The 20192-nt window shown below is 43.8% G+C and overlaps 1 protein-coding gene across 4 annotated transcripts in view; it reads left to right on the top strand.

Moving 5' to 3' along the window:
* Positions 1-20192, top strand: part of ZNF185 (zinc finger protein 185 with LIM domain) — a 161384-nt gene that overhangs the window by 111620 nt on the left and 29572 nt on the right. For all 4 annotated transcript variants that reach the window (XM_075323700.1, XM_075323699.1, XM_075323698.1 and 1 more), the window contains 5 exons: positions 13261-13320; positions 15304-15363; positions 17116-17235; positions 17695-17787; positions 19137-19250. In XM_075323700.1, the coding sequence (XP_075179815.1) occupies positions 13261-13320; positions 15304-15363; positions 17116-17235; positions 17695-17787; positions 19137-19250 (447 nt within the window). The remainder of the gene's footprint in view (positions 1-13260; positions 13321-15303; positions 15364-17115; positions 17236-17694; positions 17788-19136; positions 19251-20192) is intronic.

Raw genomic sequence — 20192 nt, 5'->3', positions numbered from 1 at the left:
TGTCAGTCTTAGGTCATTAGCAGAGCGGAGGGCACGGGTGGGGTGATAGACAGATGAGGGAGGAGATGTAGGGGGGTGTAGAACCATGGAGAGCTTTGTAAGTGAGAGTGATAAGTTTATGTTGGACTCTGTAACGGATAGGCAACCAGTGCAATGACTGGCAAAGAGCAGAGGCATCAGTGAAGTGGTTGCAGAGTAAAATGATCCTAGCTGCGGAATTTAGGATGGATTGGAGAGGAGAGAGTTTAGTAACAGGGAGACCAATTAGTAAAGAGTTACAATAATCCAGGCGGGAATGAATGAGAGCGACAGTAAGAGTTTTTGCAGAGTCAACGGAAAGAAAAGGTCGAATTCTTGAGATGTTTTTGAGGTGGAATTGACAAGAGCGAGCAAGTGAACGAATGTGGGGAGTGAAGGAAAGATCGGAGTCAAATATAACCCCAAGACAGCGGGTGTGCTGCTGGGGCGTAATGGTAGAGCCACACACAGAAATGGTAATATTGGGTTTCGGAAGGTTAGGAGAGGGAGGAAACAGGAGAAGTTAAGTTTTTGACAGGTTCAGTACAATAAATAAATTTGGGAAGTATCCAGCACCCAGTGAAAAACTAATACGTTTTTTAGTATTAACTGGAGTTTTTCCTCGAGATCTAAGACCTTTATATCATAATGGACTTAAGGCGGCGTTACACGCTACGATATAGCTGACGATATTTCGTCGGGGTCACGGATCCCGTGACGCACATCCGGCATCGTTAGCAACGTTGTTGCGTGTGACACCTACGAGCGACTAAGAACGATCGCAAATAGGTTGAAAATCGTTGATCGTTGACACGTCGTTCAGTTTCAAAATATTGTTCATCGTTTGGAACGCAACAGACATATTGGTACGTTTGACACCCTGCAACGACGAACAACATCCAAACGACCGCCTTGGTCAAACAATATATTGCTGAACGTTGTTGCGTTGTTTGTGATATCGTTACGTGTGACCGCTACTAAACAACCTATGAGCGATCTCGGCAAATCGTTTACACAATATGGGCGTGTCACGTCGCTAATGAGATCGTCAGATTAATCGTAGCGTGTAAAGAAGCCTTTATTCTTGACTTGATTATTTTAAAGAATCTGCAGCTTTGATTAAAGATATTTCTGCAACCAAGCATCCGATCTTTCTACAACACGTATGCCTGGATTCGGCATCCTAGTCCCTGTACGGCACTGCCAATACCTCATATAGCAAAATCCTGCTGGTTAGTTCTCTTTAAGGACGTAAGACAAGGGAGGGCCGATAACCAATTGCTTGCTAGTCAGACAACTGGTTAACAGCAATAAAAAAAAAAATCTATCGAATTGGCCCAAGTTGCAGCCCAAGCATATTATTGGATGAAATAATCCAAGATGTCGGATTAGTGTTTTTGTATTATAGGGATCGTTCATTATTAGAGCAACAGTTGAAAAGAACAGACAGTTGATGCAGGATTGTTGCGGTTGGAATTGGCCATTTTGTCTGGCTTTTATATGTACAGTCATAAGAAAAAGTTTGGGCACCCCTATTAATGTTAACCTTTTTTCTTTATAACAATTTGGGTTTTTGCAGCAGCTATTTCAGTTTCATATATCTAATAATTGATGGACTGAGTAATATTTCTGGATTGAAATGAGGTTTATTGTACTAAAAGAAAATGTGCAATCCGCATTTAAACAAAATTTGACCGGTGCAAAAGTATGGGCACCTCAACATAAAAGTGACATTAATATTTTGTAGATCCTCCTCTTGCAAAAATCACAGCTTCTAGTCACTTCCTGTAGCTTTTGATGAGTTCCTGGATCCTGGATGAAGGTATATTTGACCATTCCTGTTTACAAAACAATTCCAGTTCAGTTAAGTTTGATGGTCGCCGAGCATGGACAGCCCGCTTCAAATCATCCCACAGATGTTCAATGATATTCAGGTCTGGGGACTGGGGTGGCCATTCCAGAACATTGTAATTGTTCCTCTGCATGAATGCCTGAGTAGATTTGGAGCGGTGCTTTGGATCATTGTCCTGCTGAAATATTCATCCCCTGCGTAACTTCAACTTCGTCACTGATTCTTGCACATTATTGTCAAGAATCTGCAGATACTGAGTTGAATCCATGCGACCCTCAACTTTAACAAGATTCCCGGTGCCGGCATTGGCCACACAGCCCCAAAGCATGATGGAACCTCCACCAAATGTTACTGTGGGTAGCAAGTGATTTTCTTTGAATACCGTGGGTTTTTTTGCCTCCATGCATAACGCCTTTTTGTATGATCAAACGACTCAATCTTTGTTTCATCAGTCCACAGGACATTCTTCTAAAATGTAACTGGCTTCTCCAAATGTGCTTTTCCATACCTCAGGCGACTCTGTTTGTGGCGTGCTTGCAGAAACGGCTTCTTTTGCCTCACTCTCCCATACAGCTTCTCCTTGTGCAACGTGTGCTGTATTGTTGACCGATGCACATTGACACCATCTGCAGCAAGATGATGCTGCAGGTCTTTGGAGGTGGTCTGTGGATTGTCCTTGACTGTTCTCACCATTCTTCTTCTCTGCCTTTCTGATATTTTTCTTGGCCTGCCACTTCTGGGCTTAACAAGAACTGTACCTGTGTTCTTCCATTTCCTTACTATGTTCCTCACAGTGGAAACTGACAGTTTAAATCTCTGAGACAACTTTTTGTATCCTTCCCCTGAACAACTATGTTGAATAATCTTTGTTTTCAGATCATTTGAGAGTTGTTTTGAGGAGCCCATGATGCCACTCTTCATAGGAGATTCAAATAGGAGAACAACTTGCAAGTGGCCACCTTAAATACCTTTTCTCATGATTGGATACACCTGCCTATGAAGTTCAAAGCTCAATGAGGTTACAAAGCCAATTTAGTGGTTTAGTAAGCCAGTAAAAAGTAGTTAGGAGGGTTCAAATCAAGAAATTGATAAGGGTGCCCATACTTTTGCTCCGGTCAAATTTTGTTTACATGCGGATTGCCCATTTTCTGTTAGTACAATAAACCTCATTTCAATCCAGAAATATTACTCAGTCCATCAGTTATTAGATATATGAAACTGAAATAGCTGCTGCAAAAACCCAAATTGTTATAAAGAAAAAAGGTTAACATTAATAGGGGTGCCCAAACTTTTTCATATGACTATTTGGTTCTTTAGGACGTCTCCAATATCCCTAGTACCAGGAATCCAAAAAGTAAAGTCTTCCTTCTTCCGCACCAAGCAATTTCCTCTTTTTGGGAAGGTTCCTTGGTTGCAAAACATATTTACTCAGCTTTATTCTGCAATCAGCGAAGATGCAATCAAAACTGATGCGGCTCATTACACAATGGCGCATTATGTAAAGCGTCTTTATTGCTGTTTACTTTCCTGTGGTTTACTTCTTATGTGGCCGGTAGTTTTCTTTCTCATGAGCATAAATATTCATTACAGTCAGTGCACTATGGGAAAACACTGCCAACAACAACAACACCCTGAACAATGATATTATTCCCTGAGGTCTCCTTGACGTGAAATCAAAGACTTCAAGAACAAATGTGATATCTAGGCCTGGAAAACTGCATTGAGCAATGAATGGAAATATTAGAAGGAACTGGTCTTCTCACCATGGACCTAAGTTTAAAGACTTGTAAATAATCAGGTAAAGGTTCTTGGTAAATATTGGCCTCCTTGGATGATGTTAATGATCCATAATGGATTCCACGGTGAAGATCTGACATGTGATGCTCGTAGACGAAATTACACTGGTTCTTGGCAACCTTCACATCTGAAACCATCTTTTTGGGAATCTTAGAAGGCAATATCATGATTCATGCACGGCTCTGCCATTCCTGAGCCGGTGCATGTATCCTGCCTCCGGGATTTAGGTCCCTTGGGAGGGGCATGTTTGTTCTGGCCACATTCCAGGGGTCGCGCCGCCAAATCTTGGTGCTTGTACCTCCGGGATGCCGCTAGTAATATTTCTGGCTGTGCTGCGTGCACTGTCCCGGAGAGAAGTTCTCTGTTTCTTGTCCTGCTATCCGGTGTTGTTCGTTCTCGTTCTGACCTCCGTTCCTCTTGTCCGACCTAACCTCCATCCCTCCTGCCCGACCTGACATGAGCTCTGTTCCCCCAACCTGACCTGACCTCTGTATCCTCAGCCTGTCCTGACCTCTGTCCCTCGTGCCCATCCTTACCTCCGCTCCTCTCTGTTCTCCGAACTCCGGTCCTGTTCCGTGTCCTCCACTCCCTCCGTTGTGCTTACTTGCTCTCCCGGTATCCTTCGCTCTGTTCTTTGACTTTGGCTTGTTTTCTCCTTGGTACAGATGTGACATCCCGGCATAGACCCTGACTGATCGACTATCTCTGCTCTTGTGTTAGCGAACTCTGGTGGGCTTCTGTCTAACAGCACTCAGGATTTCTCTTTCTACCGGAGTCCCAGCGGTAGCTTAACAGGCAACCTCAAAAAATATAAGGGACCAACCAGACCTGGAGTCTCCTATTTATGGACACAATAACTCTCGTAGGGGCACGATCCATCTTTCCTCAGTGGCTGTATTTTCTCACCTTGACCAACACACAGGTCAATCTTTGACATGACACACTCCTCTGAAATGGAGAGTAATAAAAAAATCCCAAAAAACATATTGAGAGTTATAGACATTGTTCTCTGTGTGAGTCACCGATGATCGGGAGCCAAGTGCATTGCTAAAAATCCATCGTAAATCTTGCATGTGTAACATGCCTTCCTTAGCTTGCTCATATTATATTCTTCTTCTCAATTTTCCTGGCAGTGTGGGCAGAAGTTTGTGCTGGCGCATGTGCTTGTCCTGGTCAGGTTGGCGTACAGTAAGGCTTGGGGTCACACCACTGTTTTTCTCTGCATTGGAGAATATCAGTCTGATTATGTTAATTACACTCTAATCAGAGTTTGATCCAATTTTCTCGGACGTGAAGAGAAACAAGCTTCTCTATATTGCCAGTCTGTGAATATTTACTGCACTCTGATGTCATCTGAGTGCAGTCCAATTTTTCTCCATGAACCCTTTGAGTTGAATGGTCTAGTGCCATCTGATTCTCAGAGGCAAATTGTTGATGCTGCGATTTTTTCTCCTCTGACCAGCTTGGTCTGAGGAAAAAAAATCAGACATAGACTAGCCCCATAAAATAGTATGCGTCTGAGTGCGGTCCATTGTTTTGTCCCATCACAATCCGACCAAAAATATGGTCATCTGCATGATCCCTAACTCGGGTCAATTAAAGGGGTATTCCCATCTCCAGGATCCTATGCCAATATGTAGTAGGTGTAATAATAATAATAATATTAGCAAATACCTCCAATTAGAAATGTAGTATAGTTCTTCTGATAAGCTATATCTCATACCTCATGTGCAGGGCATTGCAGTAGCTTAGGTATCCAAGGTTACGGCCACGCATATAAAAACAGTTAGTTGCCCGTGGTTGTAACCATGGATACCTAATTTACTGCAATGCCCTGCACATGAGGTAAGTGACATAGCTAATCAGGAGAACTATACTACATTTCTAATTGGAGGTATTTGCTAATATTGTTATACCTACTACATATTGGGATAGGATCGTGGAGATGGGAATGCCTTTTTAAGATGTCTGGGCTGAACAGTCAATCATAGCAACCAGTTAGCAGACCAGTCACTGGCCCGTTAGTGGTCCCAGTGCCCAATTTAGATCTTTAATTTTTTCTACCCACAATGCCAGCTGTTGTATTATACCTATTAGCTAATATTAAAAGCACTAGTATTTGATTCTGGCTGCGGCTTGCCTTTCTCTCTGGATTAAACCCTGAACGCCTCCTCCGGTTTCACCTCGGACTGTCTGATCCTCCTTTTGCTTAATTCTCATGGACTGTGACCGGGCTATCGATGACGTCACTTCTTGGTTCTTCTTCAGTCCTTGTTTGCTTAGTTTATACCTTCAGGTCACTTCACCAGTCATCAGATGTCTGTCATTGCAGCACCTCACCCAAACGTTTTTGCCAACTATGTGATCATAGAGTAGGATGTTTTGCAAATCTGAGGCAAATCTTGTTCTACAGATCTCATGTTTATAGCCAGCCTTTATCGATGGGCATATGAATTAGAAAAAAAATCGCTCTATTCTGGTGGGATCATCTACTGTTTATAGATTGACCTTGATAATACAATATTACAAAATGATCTGGATAAGATGTCAGAATGGGCAGACACTTGCAAATTAGTTTGATAAATGTAAAGTAATGCAGCTAGGACGGAGTAATCCTATAGCTGCGTATACATTAAATGGAAGTAAACTCGGGACTACAGAACAGGAGAAGGACTTGGGGATTCTCATTACAAGTAAGCTGAGCAGCAGCACTCAATGTCAGGCAGCAGCTGCTAAAGCAAACAAGATTTTAGGGTGTATAAAAAGAGAGATTAGATCCCGTGATCCCAACGTATTGTTACCCCACTATAAATAACTTGTAAGGCCACATCTGGAATATGGGATCCAGTTTTATGCTCCACATTTTAAAAATGACATTCAGAAGTTAGAGTCAGTTAAAAGGTGGCAACTAGATTATTACAAGGAATGGAGGCCTCACATATGATGACAGGTTGGAAAAGTTGGGCTTGTTTAGCTTAGAAAAAAGATGTCTCAGAGGAGATCTCATTTATTTGTATCAATACATGTGTGGTCAATATAAAGGACTGGCACATGACTTATTTCTTCTAAAGACAATACTAAGGACCAGGGGACACTCACTGCGAGTGGAAGAAAAGCGATTCCTGCAGCTAAATAGGAAAGGGTTCTTTACAGTTAGAGCAGTCAGACTGTGGAATGCCGACCACAAGAGGTAGTAATGGCAGATACTATAACAGCTTTTAAATATAAGGGTTGGATGATTTCCTCAGCAAACATGGCATGGACAGTAGTAGATAATTTAGTGATGAATGTATAATTAGTGAAGGAAGGTTGAACTTGATGGACCGAGGTCTTTTTTCATTCTCTGTAACTATGATTTGGAGGTCTCTCCACTTTCCCTCTGACAGAAGATGGTCAGGCCTAGTCACGGTAAATCCAACATGCCCAATCCTTTGCTTCTAATGGTCACAGGTTGTTTCCCAAGGGGTCTATTACCAAAACAGTCCATTTCCCTTGTGAAAACATAACCGAGCATTAATGTCTTTTGTGGAATAGCTGTCAGGTGAGTGTTTAACCTACAACCATCTTTGATGTATAGCCATCCTTACATTTGTCTCGCGGTCTGCATGGTCAGAGTTTCTGCTTAGACCTGACTTATGAAGAGGAGGAGAAGGGGTTAATCTCAGCTGCCGTGAATCAATGAAGAATCAATGAGACCAGGATTCTATATAAGTGATTTAATATCAACGCGTTTCGGAGTTAGTAGCACTCCTTCATCAGGACAAATAAAATGTTATTTGTCCTGATGAAGGAGTAATACTAACTCTGAAAAATGTTGACATTAAATCACTTATCCAGAGTTCTGGTCTTATCAACTCTTCAGTCACGACAGCGCAGATTAACCCCTTCTCGACCTCTTCAGCTTCTACTTCCACGTGGTGCTGCTGCAGCCGTTTCCATGCCTTTACAATGGTTGTGACTTACACAACCTCACAAAGTGAGCACATCTACCTTGATTTTATCACCCAGATAAGATCCTATTTGCACTTTTTATTATCCTTCAAGGGTTTTTTTTTGACAGTAGACCCGACTTATGTTTGTCTCATCATCAGTAACTGTCACGCTAGGTATGGGGAAGTACCAAGCAAACGGCGAAAGGGAAGGGAAACCCTGTTTCTAGGGAAGGTACAGTTGATGACCCCTGATCAAACTTACTGTTGCCCCTGGCATCCCTCACCACCATAGATAGGTTCTGCACCTATTCGCCGAGCTGGATAGCTGACCCTGACTGACCCTGAAATAGGCCTAGGTAGGGAAGGGATGGGATGAGCACTTAGTCAACCCCACTAAGCTCTAAAGATCACACAGGGAAATATACACAGGGAAAAGTAAATGAACAATTTATCTCCAGATGACTCAGGGAGAGGAACTGCAACAGCAACAAAGGTTCTCCAGATGAATGCAAGCCGACTACTTGCACTGAAGACAAGTCAAGGGTATTAGACCTATCACCAGCACAGAGTAATGAGGAATAAGGGTGTCATGATCCATATCTGACTCAGCTGCTGCTGAGCCTTTGCTTGTATCCTATGTTAGGGTTAAAGGTCATGGGACGGGTTAATTCCTTTCTGCCTCGTTCCAGAGGACAGGCCGCTATATCTTGGCGCTGCTCCTCCGGAACATCACCAGTAATAGGCCCTGCTCTGCAGCGTGCGTGTCTGGCTCTTGTGAGTTAATCTTGATCTGTCCTGCCTCCCTGCTACCATGTCCTGACCTGCGTCTTCCAATCTGTTCCTCCATCTTGTTCCCTGTCTCCCCGGTCCTGTCTGTTGTTTACCCTAGCCCTGTCTGACCCCGATCCCGACACGTCTCTCCTCCTCCTTTGTAAGTTACTTTGATTTCCCAGCCTCTGACCTCAGCTCCATCTCTCACGTCTACAGTTTACGTGACCTTCCGGATTCTGACCCCTGGCTATCACCTGACCGTGTCCTGCTTTCTCCTTTATTATTGACGAGACCTCCTGTTTCACACCCAGCTTTCTGACTACTCTTTCACTTTTAGTGGTTCATCTGCTTACTTTGCACTGAAGCTGTATCTCCAGCTTCTTCGGTATCAGTAGCACAGCGTGACAGAGGGTATTTAAAGATACAAAAGGAAGGGCTGATGAAAACAGCTTAAAAGATGAGGAAATCCACAGGGTCCTAAAGAGAAAGGGATAACCCCCAAGCAGGGAAAGGGAAAGTCAGGAGAGCAGCTTGTGTAGCCAAACAACAAACAACCAGAAACTATAGGACTGCCTGTCACACCCATGACAATAACTTTCTCATGATGGTTGCCCCCATGGTTGTTTTTTCAGTTTTGTCCTTGACGTTTCTGGCCACGTCAAGGATCCACATGTTCTATAATTCATTGGCTTGTTAAAAGTTAGTGCCAACGCCAAAGTTCAATGAGGTCCATGTGCCTCTTTTCTCCAATTATCCCATTTGTAAGGAACCGTGGACAATGTCATGACTCGGGCAGTTGTGAGTCTTCAGAAATACTTTGAGATTTATAATAATATCGCCCTTACTCATCTTCTCTTCCTTTCATAAATGGATATACTGTATATCATAGAGCATCATTTACACAAACGCAGCAGTCTCATCCTCCTGGAGTTACTGACTCACTGATCCTTTCCTGTCATTTTCCTTCACGCTTAGCCCTTAACTATATTAATTTTCAGTGACACGAAGCACAAATATGGTTGCAATCTAACAATGCCTAATTCATGCCTATGCACTGGTTGTGGGAGTACAAAAGCACCTAGGTCACACCCTGCGTACTGATATTTGACCCAAGGTGCATTGAAATAGTAAACTGGTTGAGTGAGTAGCGGTGGAGGTTACATTTGGCAGAAGTGGACGGAGCCGCGAGGTTGATTGAAGCTGAAGAAGTGCAGTAAGTTTACAATCGAGGGGGTACACTTTGGGCTGGAAGGGGTTTACGATTGGAGGGGCATTCATATGAAACCTGGTTACGTTAGTTTTCTGGGCATTTATAGTAAGTATGGCAGAAGTTACAGTGTTTGACACGGTGGCTCAGTGGTTAGCACTGTATGGTGGCTCAGTGGTTAGCACTGCAGTCTTGCAGCGCTGAGGTCCTGGGTTCAATTCCCACCAAGGACCCCATCTGCAAGGAGTTTGTATGTTCTCCCCGTGTTTGCGTGGGTTTCCTCCAGGTTCTCCGGTTTCCTCCCACACTCCAAAGACATACAGATAGGGAATTTAGATTGGGAACACTGTCCCCATTGGGGCTCACAATGTATGTAAAGCGCTATGGAATTAATAGCACTATATAAATGAATAAATTATTATTATTATTATTATCTCCGTAACCTATAAAGGGCTTCTAGATTTTTTCAATACATGGTTTATATAAATGAGCGCTGTATTGTTTAGATTGTGTCCATTATTGAGAACCTTAGGACTAGTGTTTGTTTGGCTACATCAGAGTTTATAGTTGAAAACCCACTGTACATTGATTTGGATTTACGTGCAACATCCATATTTGTGGCAAAATAACACCAGCCTATAACTAATCCCTCCACTCAGGGATTTAGGCTGTGTTCAGCAATCCCATTAATGAAATGTCTGAAAACAGGAAATTGTTTTTATGTTTTGTTTCTTTTTAACTGGACCCCAATTAAAGATAATGTGGATGCTATATTTGGTACAGATTATATTGTTTGACTACCATCAAGCTATTCTTGTTATGTTTGGGCGACACAAACAATGTCCACATTTGATTGATTTGTTCCATTGTACATTTTTAGATACTAGCTCCACCTGCATATACTTTATATTGTGTAATAATGACACCTTGTCACGTATGATAAAATTGATAAAATATGTAAATGGTGTTATATGTAGTGAACTACAAGCGGATAAAGGCTAAATTGATTTATAGCTAGAGCCGGATTGTAGGATTTTCCAAGACCTCAGGTTAGGAGAGGGCTTACCGGACTATTCTTCTGCAGCCTAAGGCTAGGTTCGCACACTGCGTCGTTTTGACGCTGCGTTTTTGTGCGTTTTTGGCCGCTAAAAACGCACAAAAACGCACCTGCGTCGAACAAACGCATCAAAAAACGCATGCGTTTTTGCTGCGATTTGGTGCGTTTTTGGCTGCGTTTTGCTGCGTTTTTCATCTCTGCGTTTTGCTGCGTTTTTCCAATGCATTGCATGGGGGGAAAACGCAGAAAAACGCAGGAAAGAACTGACATGTCCATTTTTTTTTTTTAACTCAAAAACGCAGGTAAAAAAAAATAGATGTGTGCGGACAGCAAAAATGAAAACTCATAAACTTTGCTGGGGAAGCAAAGTCATGCAGTTTTGAGGCCAAAAACGCACCCGAAAAACGCGCAAAAACGCCGCGAAAAACGCACTGTGCGCACATAGCCTAATAGTGATATATTATCTAAAAAATTTTATCACTGATTGATCATCTTAAGGGTACCTTCTCACTTAGCGATGCAGCAGCGATCCGACCAGCGATCTGACCTGGTCAGGATCGCTGCTGCATCGCTACATGGTCGCTGGTGAGCTGTCAAACAGGCAGATCTCACCAGCGACCAGCGACCAGTGAACAGCCCCCAGCCAGCAGCGACGTGCAAGCGACGCTGCGCTTGCACGGAGCCGCCGTCTGGAAGCTGCGGAGACTGGTAACTAAGGTAAACATCGGGTATGGTTACCCGATGTTTACATTAGTTACCAGCGCACACCGCTTAACTGTGTGTGCAGGGAGCAGGGAGCCGCGCACACTGAGCGCTGGCTCCTTGCTCTCCTAGCTGCTGTACACATCGGGTTAATTAACCTGATGTGTACAGCAGCTACATGTGCAGAGAGCAGGGAGCCGCGCACACTGCTTAGCGCTGGCTCCTTGCTCTCCTAGCTGCTGTACACATCGGGTTAATTAACCTGATGTGTACAGCAGCTACATGTGCAGAGAGCAGGGAGCCGCGCACACTGCTTAGCGCTGGCTCCTTGCTCTCCTAGCTACAGTACACATCGGGTTAATTAACCCGATGTGTACAGCAGCTACATGTGCAGAGAGCCGGAGCCGGCAGCACAGGCAGCGTGAGAGCTGCGGAGGCTGGTAACTAAGGTAAATATCGGGTAACCACCTTGGTTACCCGATGTTTATCTTGGTTACAAGCTTACCTCAGCTGTCAGACGCCGGCTCCTGCTCCCTGCTCGCTTCATTTGTCGCTCTCTCGCTGTCACACACAGCGATCTGTGTGTCACAGCGGGAGAGCGGCTTTGAAGAAAACGAACCAGGGCTGTGTGTAACGAGCAGCGATCTCGCAGCAGGGGCCAGATCGCTGCTCATTGTCACACACAGCGAGATCGCTAATGAGGTCACTGCTGCGTCACAAAAAGCGTGACTCAGCAGCGATCTCAGCAGCGAGCTCGCTGTGTGTGAAGCACCCCTAAGGGTCCCAGGCCCCCTCGAAGTCCAGTCTTACAAGAGAAGTGAAGAGATTAAAGATGAAGGGTTAATAGGAACAAAAGAAGATGCTGCTGCTGGGAAGAGTGATTTTATTCAACGCGTTTCGGAGTTGATACTCCTTCATCAGGATGGAAGAGAAGTGAATAAGAAAACAACTTATGCTAAAGAATGAAATCCTCAAAGTCCAGGGGCATAGTTTAGTAGGGAGTGGGGTAGACAAGTCAATGTGCCTTCGTCAGGATATTTAGATTTGCGGCTGGAACTGTAGACCTAGTTCTACACAGATATGGAGCCTAGCAATGATCCTGTCCTGCACCTATCTCACAAATCGGATCACATCTTGTTCAACTAGAAATACACAGCATGCATAGCTCTCTTCATTCACTTCTATGGAAATACCAAGAACTTTAGGACAACCATTCACACCTATGGAAGTTTTAAAACTTTTTGAACATGCCTGCTTGGCTATTTTGGGATCCCTCATATATGCTAATATGAAAGAGTCACATTTTTGGGGTCACCTTTCCATTCTCTGTGATTGGCAGGGGCATAACAATCGTGGTCGCAGAGGTGGCAATTGCGACTGGGCCCAGCAGAGTTGGGGTCCCGGCACCCGCCCTGCAGAGAAAGAGCTGGTTCTGGATGCCTATACATAGGACCAACATCCGGAGGGGGTCCGGGGCCAAATTTTGCATCGGGGCCCATCATACTCTAGTTACACCACTGGTAATTGGTTCTCAACAATAGGTGCAGGTCCCTGAAATTTTACTTGAATTTATGGATATGTCATAAGTGTCCAAGACAGTGATAACCCTCTAAGTTTAATATATAGCAGATAATTTAATTAGCCAGCAGACCTGCCACTGACCATTACCGTACTTATAGTATTGGTTTATTACCCCCCAAAAAAAACACAAAACTGTCCAATACCAGAACAATTCAGTATAGTCCCCATTGGGGTACGGTTGAAAAAAAAAAATTATCAGATCCTTCAAATTGTCATAGATGATGCCAAAGAAATCGATGGCTGAGTCTTCTTTTTGCCAGGAACATTTTACTTGGACTTTCCTTGTTGAAAAAAAAAAGAATGATAAAAAATTTAATTATTTTACTTCTTTGTTGTTTAATAGAACAGCAAAGGAAAGGTCCATCACCCCGACACCGGTGCCCCGGCAAACCAACAAAGGCAGGTGAGTGGTACAAGTCATAGTAATGTGCTGTTCTTGTGGAAACAAACATGTCATCCATTGCTCCTAATTTGCTCCCCTTGTAGATGTCAGTCAGTCGGGGTGTAAGCTTTATACCTGATAGTATATACTACGATACAGTATACAATGAACGCAGTTATAAAAAAAAAAGGGATTTTGCTATGCTAATCCAATGGCAGGATAATCACTTTAAAGTAATCGTTGACCTAGAAATGAATGATAACAATGAGCAAGAGATCATCCTGCCTCTATGTGGCTAGCCGGTAGGATTTTCTCCATATTCCTGAAAAAGTCATGAAGAAATCCTTCATTGAACACATCTTACTTTGATCGGTAAGGGCGGCTTTGCACGTTGCGACATCGCAAGCCGATGCTGCGATGTCGCACGCAATAGTCCCCGCCCCCGTCGCAGGTACGATATCGTGTGATAGCTGGCGTAGCTAACATTATCGCTACGTCAGCTTCACATGCACTCACCTGCCCTGCGACCATCGCTCTGGCTGGCAACCCGCCTCCTTCCTAAGGGGGCGGGTCCTGCGGCATCATAGCGACGTCACATGGCAGGCGGCCAATAGCGGCGGAGGGGCGGAGATGAGCAGGATGTAAACATCCTGCCCACCTCCTTCCTTCCGCATATCCTACGGAAGCTGCGGTGACGCCGGTAGGAGATGTTCCTCGCTCCTGCGACTTCACACACAGCAATGTGTGCTGCCGCAGGAGCGAGGAACCACATCAGACCGTCGCGTCAGCGTAATTATGGATTACGCCGACGCTGCACCGATGATACGATTACGACGATTTTGCGCTCGTTAATCGTATCATCGAACCTTTACACACTACGATGTCGCATGCGATGCCGGATGTACGTCACTTTCAATTTGACCCCACTGACATCGCACCTGCGATGTCGTAGTGTGCAAAGCCCGCCTTAGGGTTAAAATGGGTGCAGGGGCTGCAGTCGCACATGGGCCCTGGAGCTTTCGGGTCCCAAAAAGTCCCTTTGGCCTATATAAAAAGACCAAAGTGTGATACTAGACACTATGATCAGTATGAATAGAAGAGTAGTCAGACAAGCTGGGATCATAAGCCAGGAGGTAACGTATAAGATTTAGGGAGCAGACAGAGAGATGGTCAGGAAGAGATCCGAGGTCAGAAACCAGGAGGTAATGTATATGGTTCAGGGAGCAGACAGAGATGTGGTCAGGAAGAGGTCCAAGGTCAGAAGCCAGGAGGTAACGTATAGGATTCAGTGAGCAGACAGAGACGTGGTCAGGAAAAGGTGTGAGGTCAGAAACCAGGAGGTAATGTATATGGTTCAGGGAGCAGACAGAGATGTGGTCAGGAAGAGGTCCCAGATCAGAAGCCAAGATCCGATCACTTACACCAGACAGGAGCCAAGAACACTCTGAGCAAACAGGAAGTACGACTGGCGAAGTTCAGACAGAGCCATACCCAGTAAAGAAAGAGAGCAATCACCAGGAACGAGGCGCAGCTGTGAAGGCACCTCCCGAAACCAGCGTGGACCCTAGTGTTGAAAGAAAACCTGTCAGCAAGTCAACGAGACACATAGCAGACCATTTTCAAATGCAAAATGCTCCACACAGCGGAACCATGACACAAAGACTTACAATAATTGGGGGCCCCAGGGGAGCTTTTGCATTGGGGTCCCTGATCTTTAGGTTACGCCACTGGCTAGGACTTATCCAAGGGTGCGAGGTTCCTATTCTTTTGGTGTTAGATCAGGCAGGACAGTGTGGGAAACTCCTGCTGCAGACAGTTATCTTATGGCCAGACTCAAGCTATACATAGTCTGAGTGCTCAAGTATATTGGGTGAAGGGAGGAATAGCTAATCAATTGAAGATCTATTGACGTCTTTTTATTCTTTTATAGTCACAGGGTATAATTTGTGACTCCAAAATATCCATAGTGTTAATATAGTTTTGTGTTTCACTTTCTGCTGTCAGTGAGAAATCTGCAGAAGAACCTCCGCTCATTATTATTTCTCCGGAGCTGAACAATAACAGGTAAGCGTTAGGCCAAATACTACATCTATTATTTAATTACTACATTTCTTTTTTATTAGAGTAGCCAGTGATACTGATGTAAATTTGTTATGGCCTAAAATGTAAGCAGAATTTTCCGATCAGATCTGTAACTGAAACGTGCTGTGTCTTATATCAAATGTCTACAAGGGCCATTACTGTACCATAGATCCTAAACCCCCCACCATAAATAAGCACACTATCCATGAGAACTATGGAAATTTGACAAAGAAAATGAGATGGAGACGCTTTAGAATATTGTTCCTCAAACTGTGGGCTTCCCAATGTTGTATTATGAAAAACATTATAATAGAAATATAACATATGCAAAAGTGGAAAAAAAGAATAGTCATAATTATCCTTAATGGTTTCTTCTCCATGACATGTGTGTAACGCTCGATGGTGGAAATGGAAAGGCGGTGAGCCGAAGTGGACCCACTGGACCACAGTGGGGGCCCTGGGCTTACCGTTTAGTGGGAGAGGCTTGACTAAGCGCCCACCGCTAAGCGGACGTCAATTGCAACTCCCAGGGCAGTGACAGGACTGTGGCAGCTGACCCAAAGGGCAGGGGTGGACACAGGTGCAGGCTGAGTCTCCAGTGTAAACAGGGACCACCAGGATAGATGAGGCAGACAGCACAGCCAGGACAGACAGGTACAGTCACTAGTATAGACAGGGACGACCGGGACAACTGAGGCAGGTAGCAAAGCCAGAACAGACAGGTACAGTCACTTTTATAGACAGGAACCACCGGGTCGGCTGAGACTGATAGCATGGCAAGGAAGGACAGGTACAGTCACTAGTACAGACAGGGATCACTGGGATTGCTGAGGCAGATAGCATGGCCAGATCGGATAGGCACAGTCACTAGTATAGATAGGGACCACCAGGACAGCTGAGACAGATAGCATGGCCAGGATAGACAGTTACAGTTACTAGTATAGATAGGGACCACCGGGATGGCTGAGGCAGATAACACGGCCAGGACAGACAAGCATAGTCACTAGTATAAACACGGACCACAGAGAAGGCTGAGGCAGATAGCACGGGTAGGACAGCCAGGTACTAGGGTACCAGCAGGGATACAGGAAGGTACACTGGCTAGGGAATGGACAGTGAACAAGGTGACCTGAAAACTAGCTAGCTAGGGAACAAACCACTAACTAGCTAACCACGTTGTTCAGACACCTCCCCTAGAGGAAGAGTGACTTAAGTACCCAATGCCTCTCAGCAACAGGCTGAGAGGCACTTCCAGGAAACGACTCACTGGCCCTCTAAGAGAAGGGAAGTGGTGTGTGCGTACGCCCTAGGAACACTCCCGGTTGACCTGTGCAGCGTACATAGGCCCCGGGAGGAGAAAGCAGAGAACAAACATGTAGATGACCACGGAGAAGCAAGGCAGCGTGGTGTGGGCCGGCCACAGTGGTGAGTGAGTCAGCGTCCCTGCAGGGGGGAGAGTGAGCAGTGTAGGGACGCTGGCGCTAATATGTGAGCTGGGAATCCCATTAATTCCCCAAAACAAAAGGGTTCAAGTTCAAAGTACAGGACTGCCCTCCTTCATATTTAATTAAACACAGCATCCCATTTTCCTGATTGAGGCCCTGGGTCCTATCATAAATAAATAAAACTTATAGAATATGATACTACATTGTTCTATTTTAGCTAAATAATTACATGACTTTTAAATCCATTTTATTTTTCATTTTATTCATTAATGATTTTTTTTTTTTTCAGAACCAATCAGCCTTCAAAGCCTGGTGTTATCACTACATTGGATGAAAGAAAAGCCAATGAGAGCAGATATCGAGTTTCTGAGAGTCTTGATGAACCAGAATCTTATATCAGCAATAATCAGTAAGAAGCGACCAATTGTTTTGTTTATTACTGAGCTATAATGATCCTTTTTTTTAATGTCCTTTTTATTAAATTACAGCTCTTTCATCATTTAAAAATATGGTTTTATCTTTGTTAGGGCATTACGCAATCATACATTCTTTGGGTACCGTGATGGGGTCTACCTTGTTCTCACTCTCTGGATTGCAAAATACTTAATCGTAGATTGGTATCAACAATCATTTTAATTGTTATATAAGTAGTATAATTTCACAGAATAAGCTAAATTATTATACTAATTACCTAGTGTGCTAAAGTATGGTAATTTGAAGAAAGAAGGCGCGATGAGTTTGCCTATTGCGGGACCCCATATACGTAAAAGAAATTAACCCAAACCTATAACTTGTATCTGAAAATATGGTGTCCTCTTACTATATCTTCCCATTTATAGTTAAAGATTTATGATTTACTTGTCAACAGACCATCTTCAGGAAGCAGAAGAGTGAATTTTACAACCCCTGATACACAATCCGAGCGCCCTCGAACCCCAGAGCAGAGAAGCAGCTCCCCAAGGTTATTACCACCACAATAAGTATCATATTATCTACCTAATGATGAATGAATATGTATATATGTATTTATGTATGATCACATTGTATTATGGCATCACACACATGTCTAGACGTAGACAACACGTTATGCCATAATCTAATGATTCTACTTATTGATGTTGCTGCGGTGAATCATCAAAATTAATTATTTATTCAGATATTAGTGCGGCAAGTAACTTCCAACATTTTGGAATCCAATTTTGGACTTCAATGATATATGCATTCATGAATCCTGGAATCCTGTATTCATGAACATGTGAGCTAAAACCTGGTTAGATGCAATGGGCCACGACCCTCAGGCACTTTTGATATATAAATATATATATTTACATACACACATCATATATATACCGGTATATATATATATATATATATATATTCCATGTACTGTATATATTTAAATTTACATATGATATATATATATATATATATATATATGTGTGTATATATATATATATATATATATATATATATATATATATATATATATATATATACACATACACACACACACACACACACACACGTGAATGAATTATACATACTGTATATATTCCCAAGGAACATTTACAAGCTTAAAATGCATTTACAGTATGACGGAATATTGTACTTTCCGCTCCCACTCATAGGAAACGGTAGATGTTAAGTGTTAACGTCTACCCTTTGCAATGGGTGGTAGAGGAGAGTACTACTAAGGGTACTTTGCACGTTGCGACATCGCTACTGCGATATCGTCGGGGTCAAATCGAAAAGTGACGCACATCCGGCGCCAGTAACGATGTCGCAACGTGTAAAGTCTAGATGCGCAGATAAACGATCGCAAAAGTGTCGTTTATCGGCGATCTGTGTAGTGTCGGACATTTTCATAATGTCGCACCAATAGGAGATCCGATGTTGTTTCTCGTTCGTGCGGCAGCACACATCGCTGTGTGTGAAGCCGCTGGAGCGAGGAACATCTCCTTACCTTTGTCCCGCCGGCAATGCGGAAGGAAGGAGGTGGGCGGGATGTTTACGTCCCGCTCATCTCCGCCCCTCCACTTCTATTGGCCGCCTGCTGTGTGATGTCGTTGTAACGCCGGACGGCCCGCCCCCTTAGGAAGGAGGCGGGTCGCCGGCCAGAGCAACGTCGCAGGGCAGGTAAGTGCGTGTAAAGCTGCGGCAGCTATCACTAGATATCGCATGTGCGATGGGGGCGGGGACTATCGCACTCGGTATCACAGCGTGCAAAGTACCCCTAAGGCCCAAAGATAGGACTGGTTGACCATGTTGATTGATAGTAGATGACGCTGATGACTTTTTTTTATACTTCAGGCCTATCGCACGTCCTCGTGAAACCACCACCACCACCACCACAGTTACCCCAGAATCCAGATACAGAGTTTCAGAGATTCTTGAAGACACAATGCTAGAAGCCGGACCATCCAGGTATTTGACGTCTTCCACTATTTTCACAAAAATGTTTACTACAACCCTATGGTCATCCTTTTGAGCTATATACACACACACACACATCATGAAGGGTACTATTTCTCATTCCGGAGACCAAGCTATTAGGAAAAGCAGGAAGGAAATCCAATTCTTGAAAGATCCTTGAAACAAAACTCGAGCCTTGGGTGCCCAACTGTCTGGGTGTTGCTCTTCTTCGTCAGTACAAAGTAGGGATCCGGTTGGCTGTATGTTACGCTACATAGTCCCTTTATTGTTTCCTTTCCGATTGTAGAATTTTAGAGTCTTAAAACTTTCACTAGATGTTACACCAGTGATGATGACCCATCGATGGTTGAAATAGTTGAATGTTTTTCCGGTGTCGTTGAGATGTTTTCCTTCGCTGCATAACCTTTCATACATGAATAGTTTTTCTATTACCAGTTCATCATTGGAATCGTATGAGTCACCTTTGTACAGTTCATGGAAGGGGGCCCCATAACTAAATTGAAATTTAACAACGTATAGTTACCACCTTCAATTATCTGCATTCAGGATGAAGTTTATTTAGGGAGTGTAAACACACAATGTACATATCATAAAACGTATAGCACAGGAGTGACGTCCTTCCTCCATGCGGTCATCCATGTCCATGTGCCAAGTTGTGCTTATAGTCCTTTAGACAAGTGAAATGGTGCTGCTTCCTTCCCCCAAATTGCCAGAACTTCATACTCTGCAACTCAGAGGGTGTACACAGCCCAAAGAAGTCTGCCTTCATCTGATTGATTTTCCTACTTGTAGTAATGACAATATTCAATAAGACTGACCTGTCAGCGCCACCTTTTCTTGCTTGACTGACAGCTCCTTTGCCTGAATTTATACAGTAGAGAGGCTGTCAATCAAGCAGTGGGAGGCCGTGATGGGTGGGGAATAGAGCTGGAG

The sequence above is a fragment of the Anomaloglossus baeobatrachus genome, chromosome 9, assembly GCF_048569485.1.
Source record: "Anomaloglossus baeobatrachus isolate aAnoBae1 chromosome 9, aAnoBae1.hap1, whole genome shotgun sequence".
Classification (NCBI taxonomy): domain Eukaryota; kingdom Metazoa; phylum Chordata; class Amphibia; order Anura; family Aromobatidae; genus Anomaloglossus; species Anomaloglossus baeobatrachus.
Note: the sequence above shows the minus strand (reverse complement) of the source record. Positions and strands in the feature narration are given on the sequence as shown.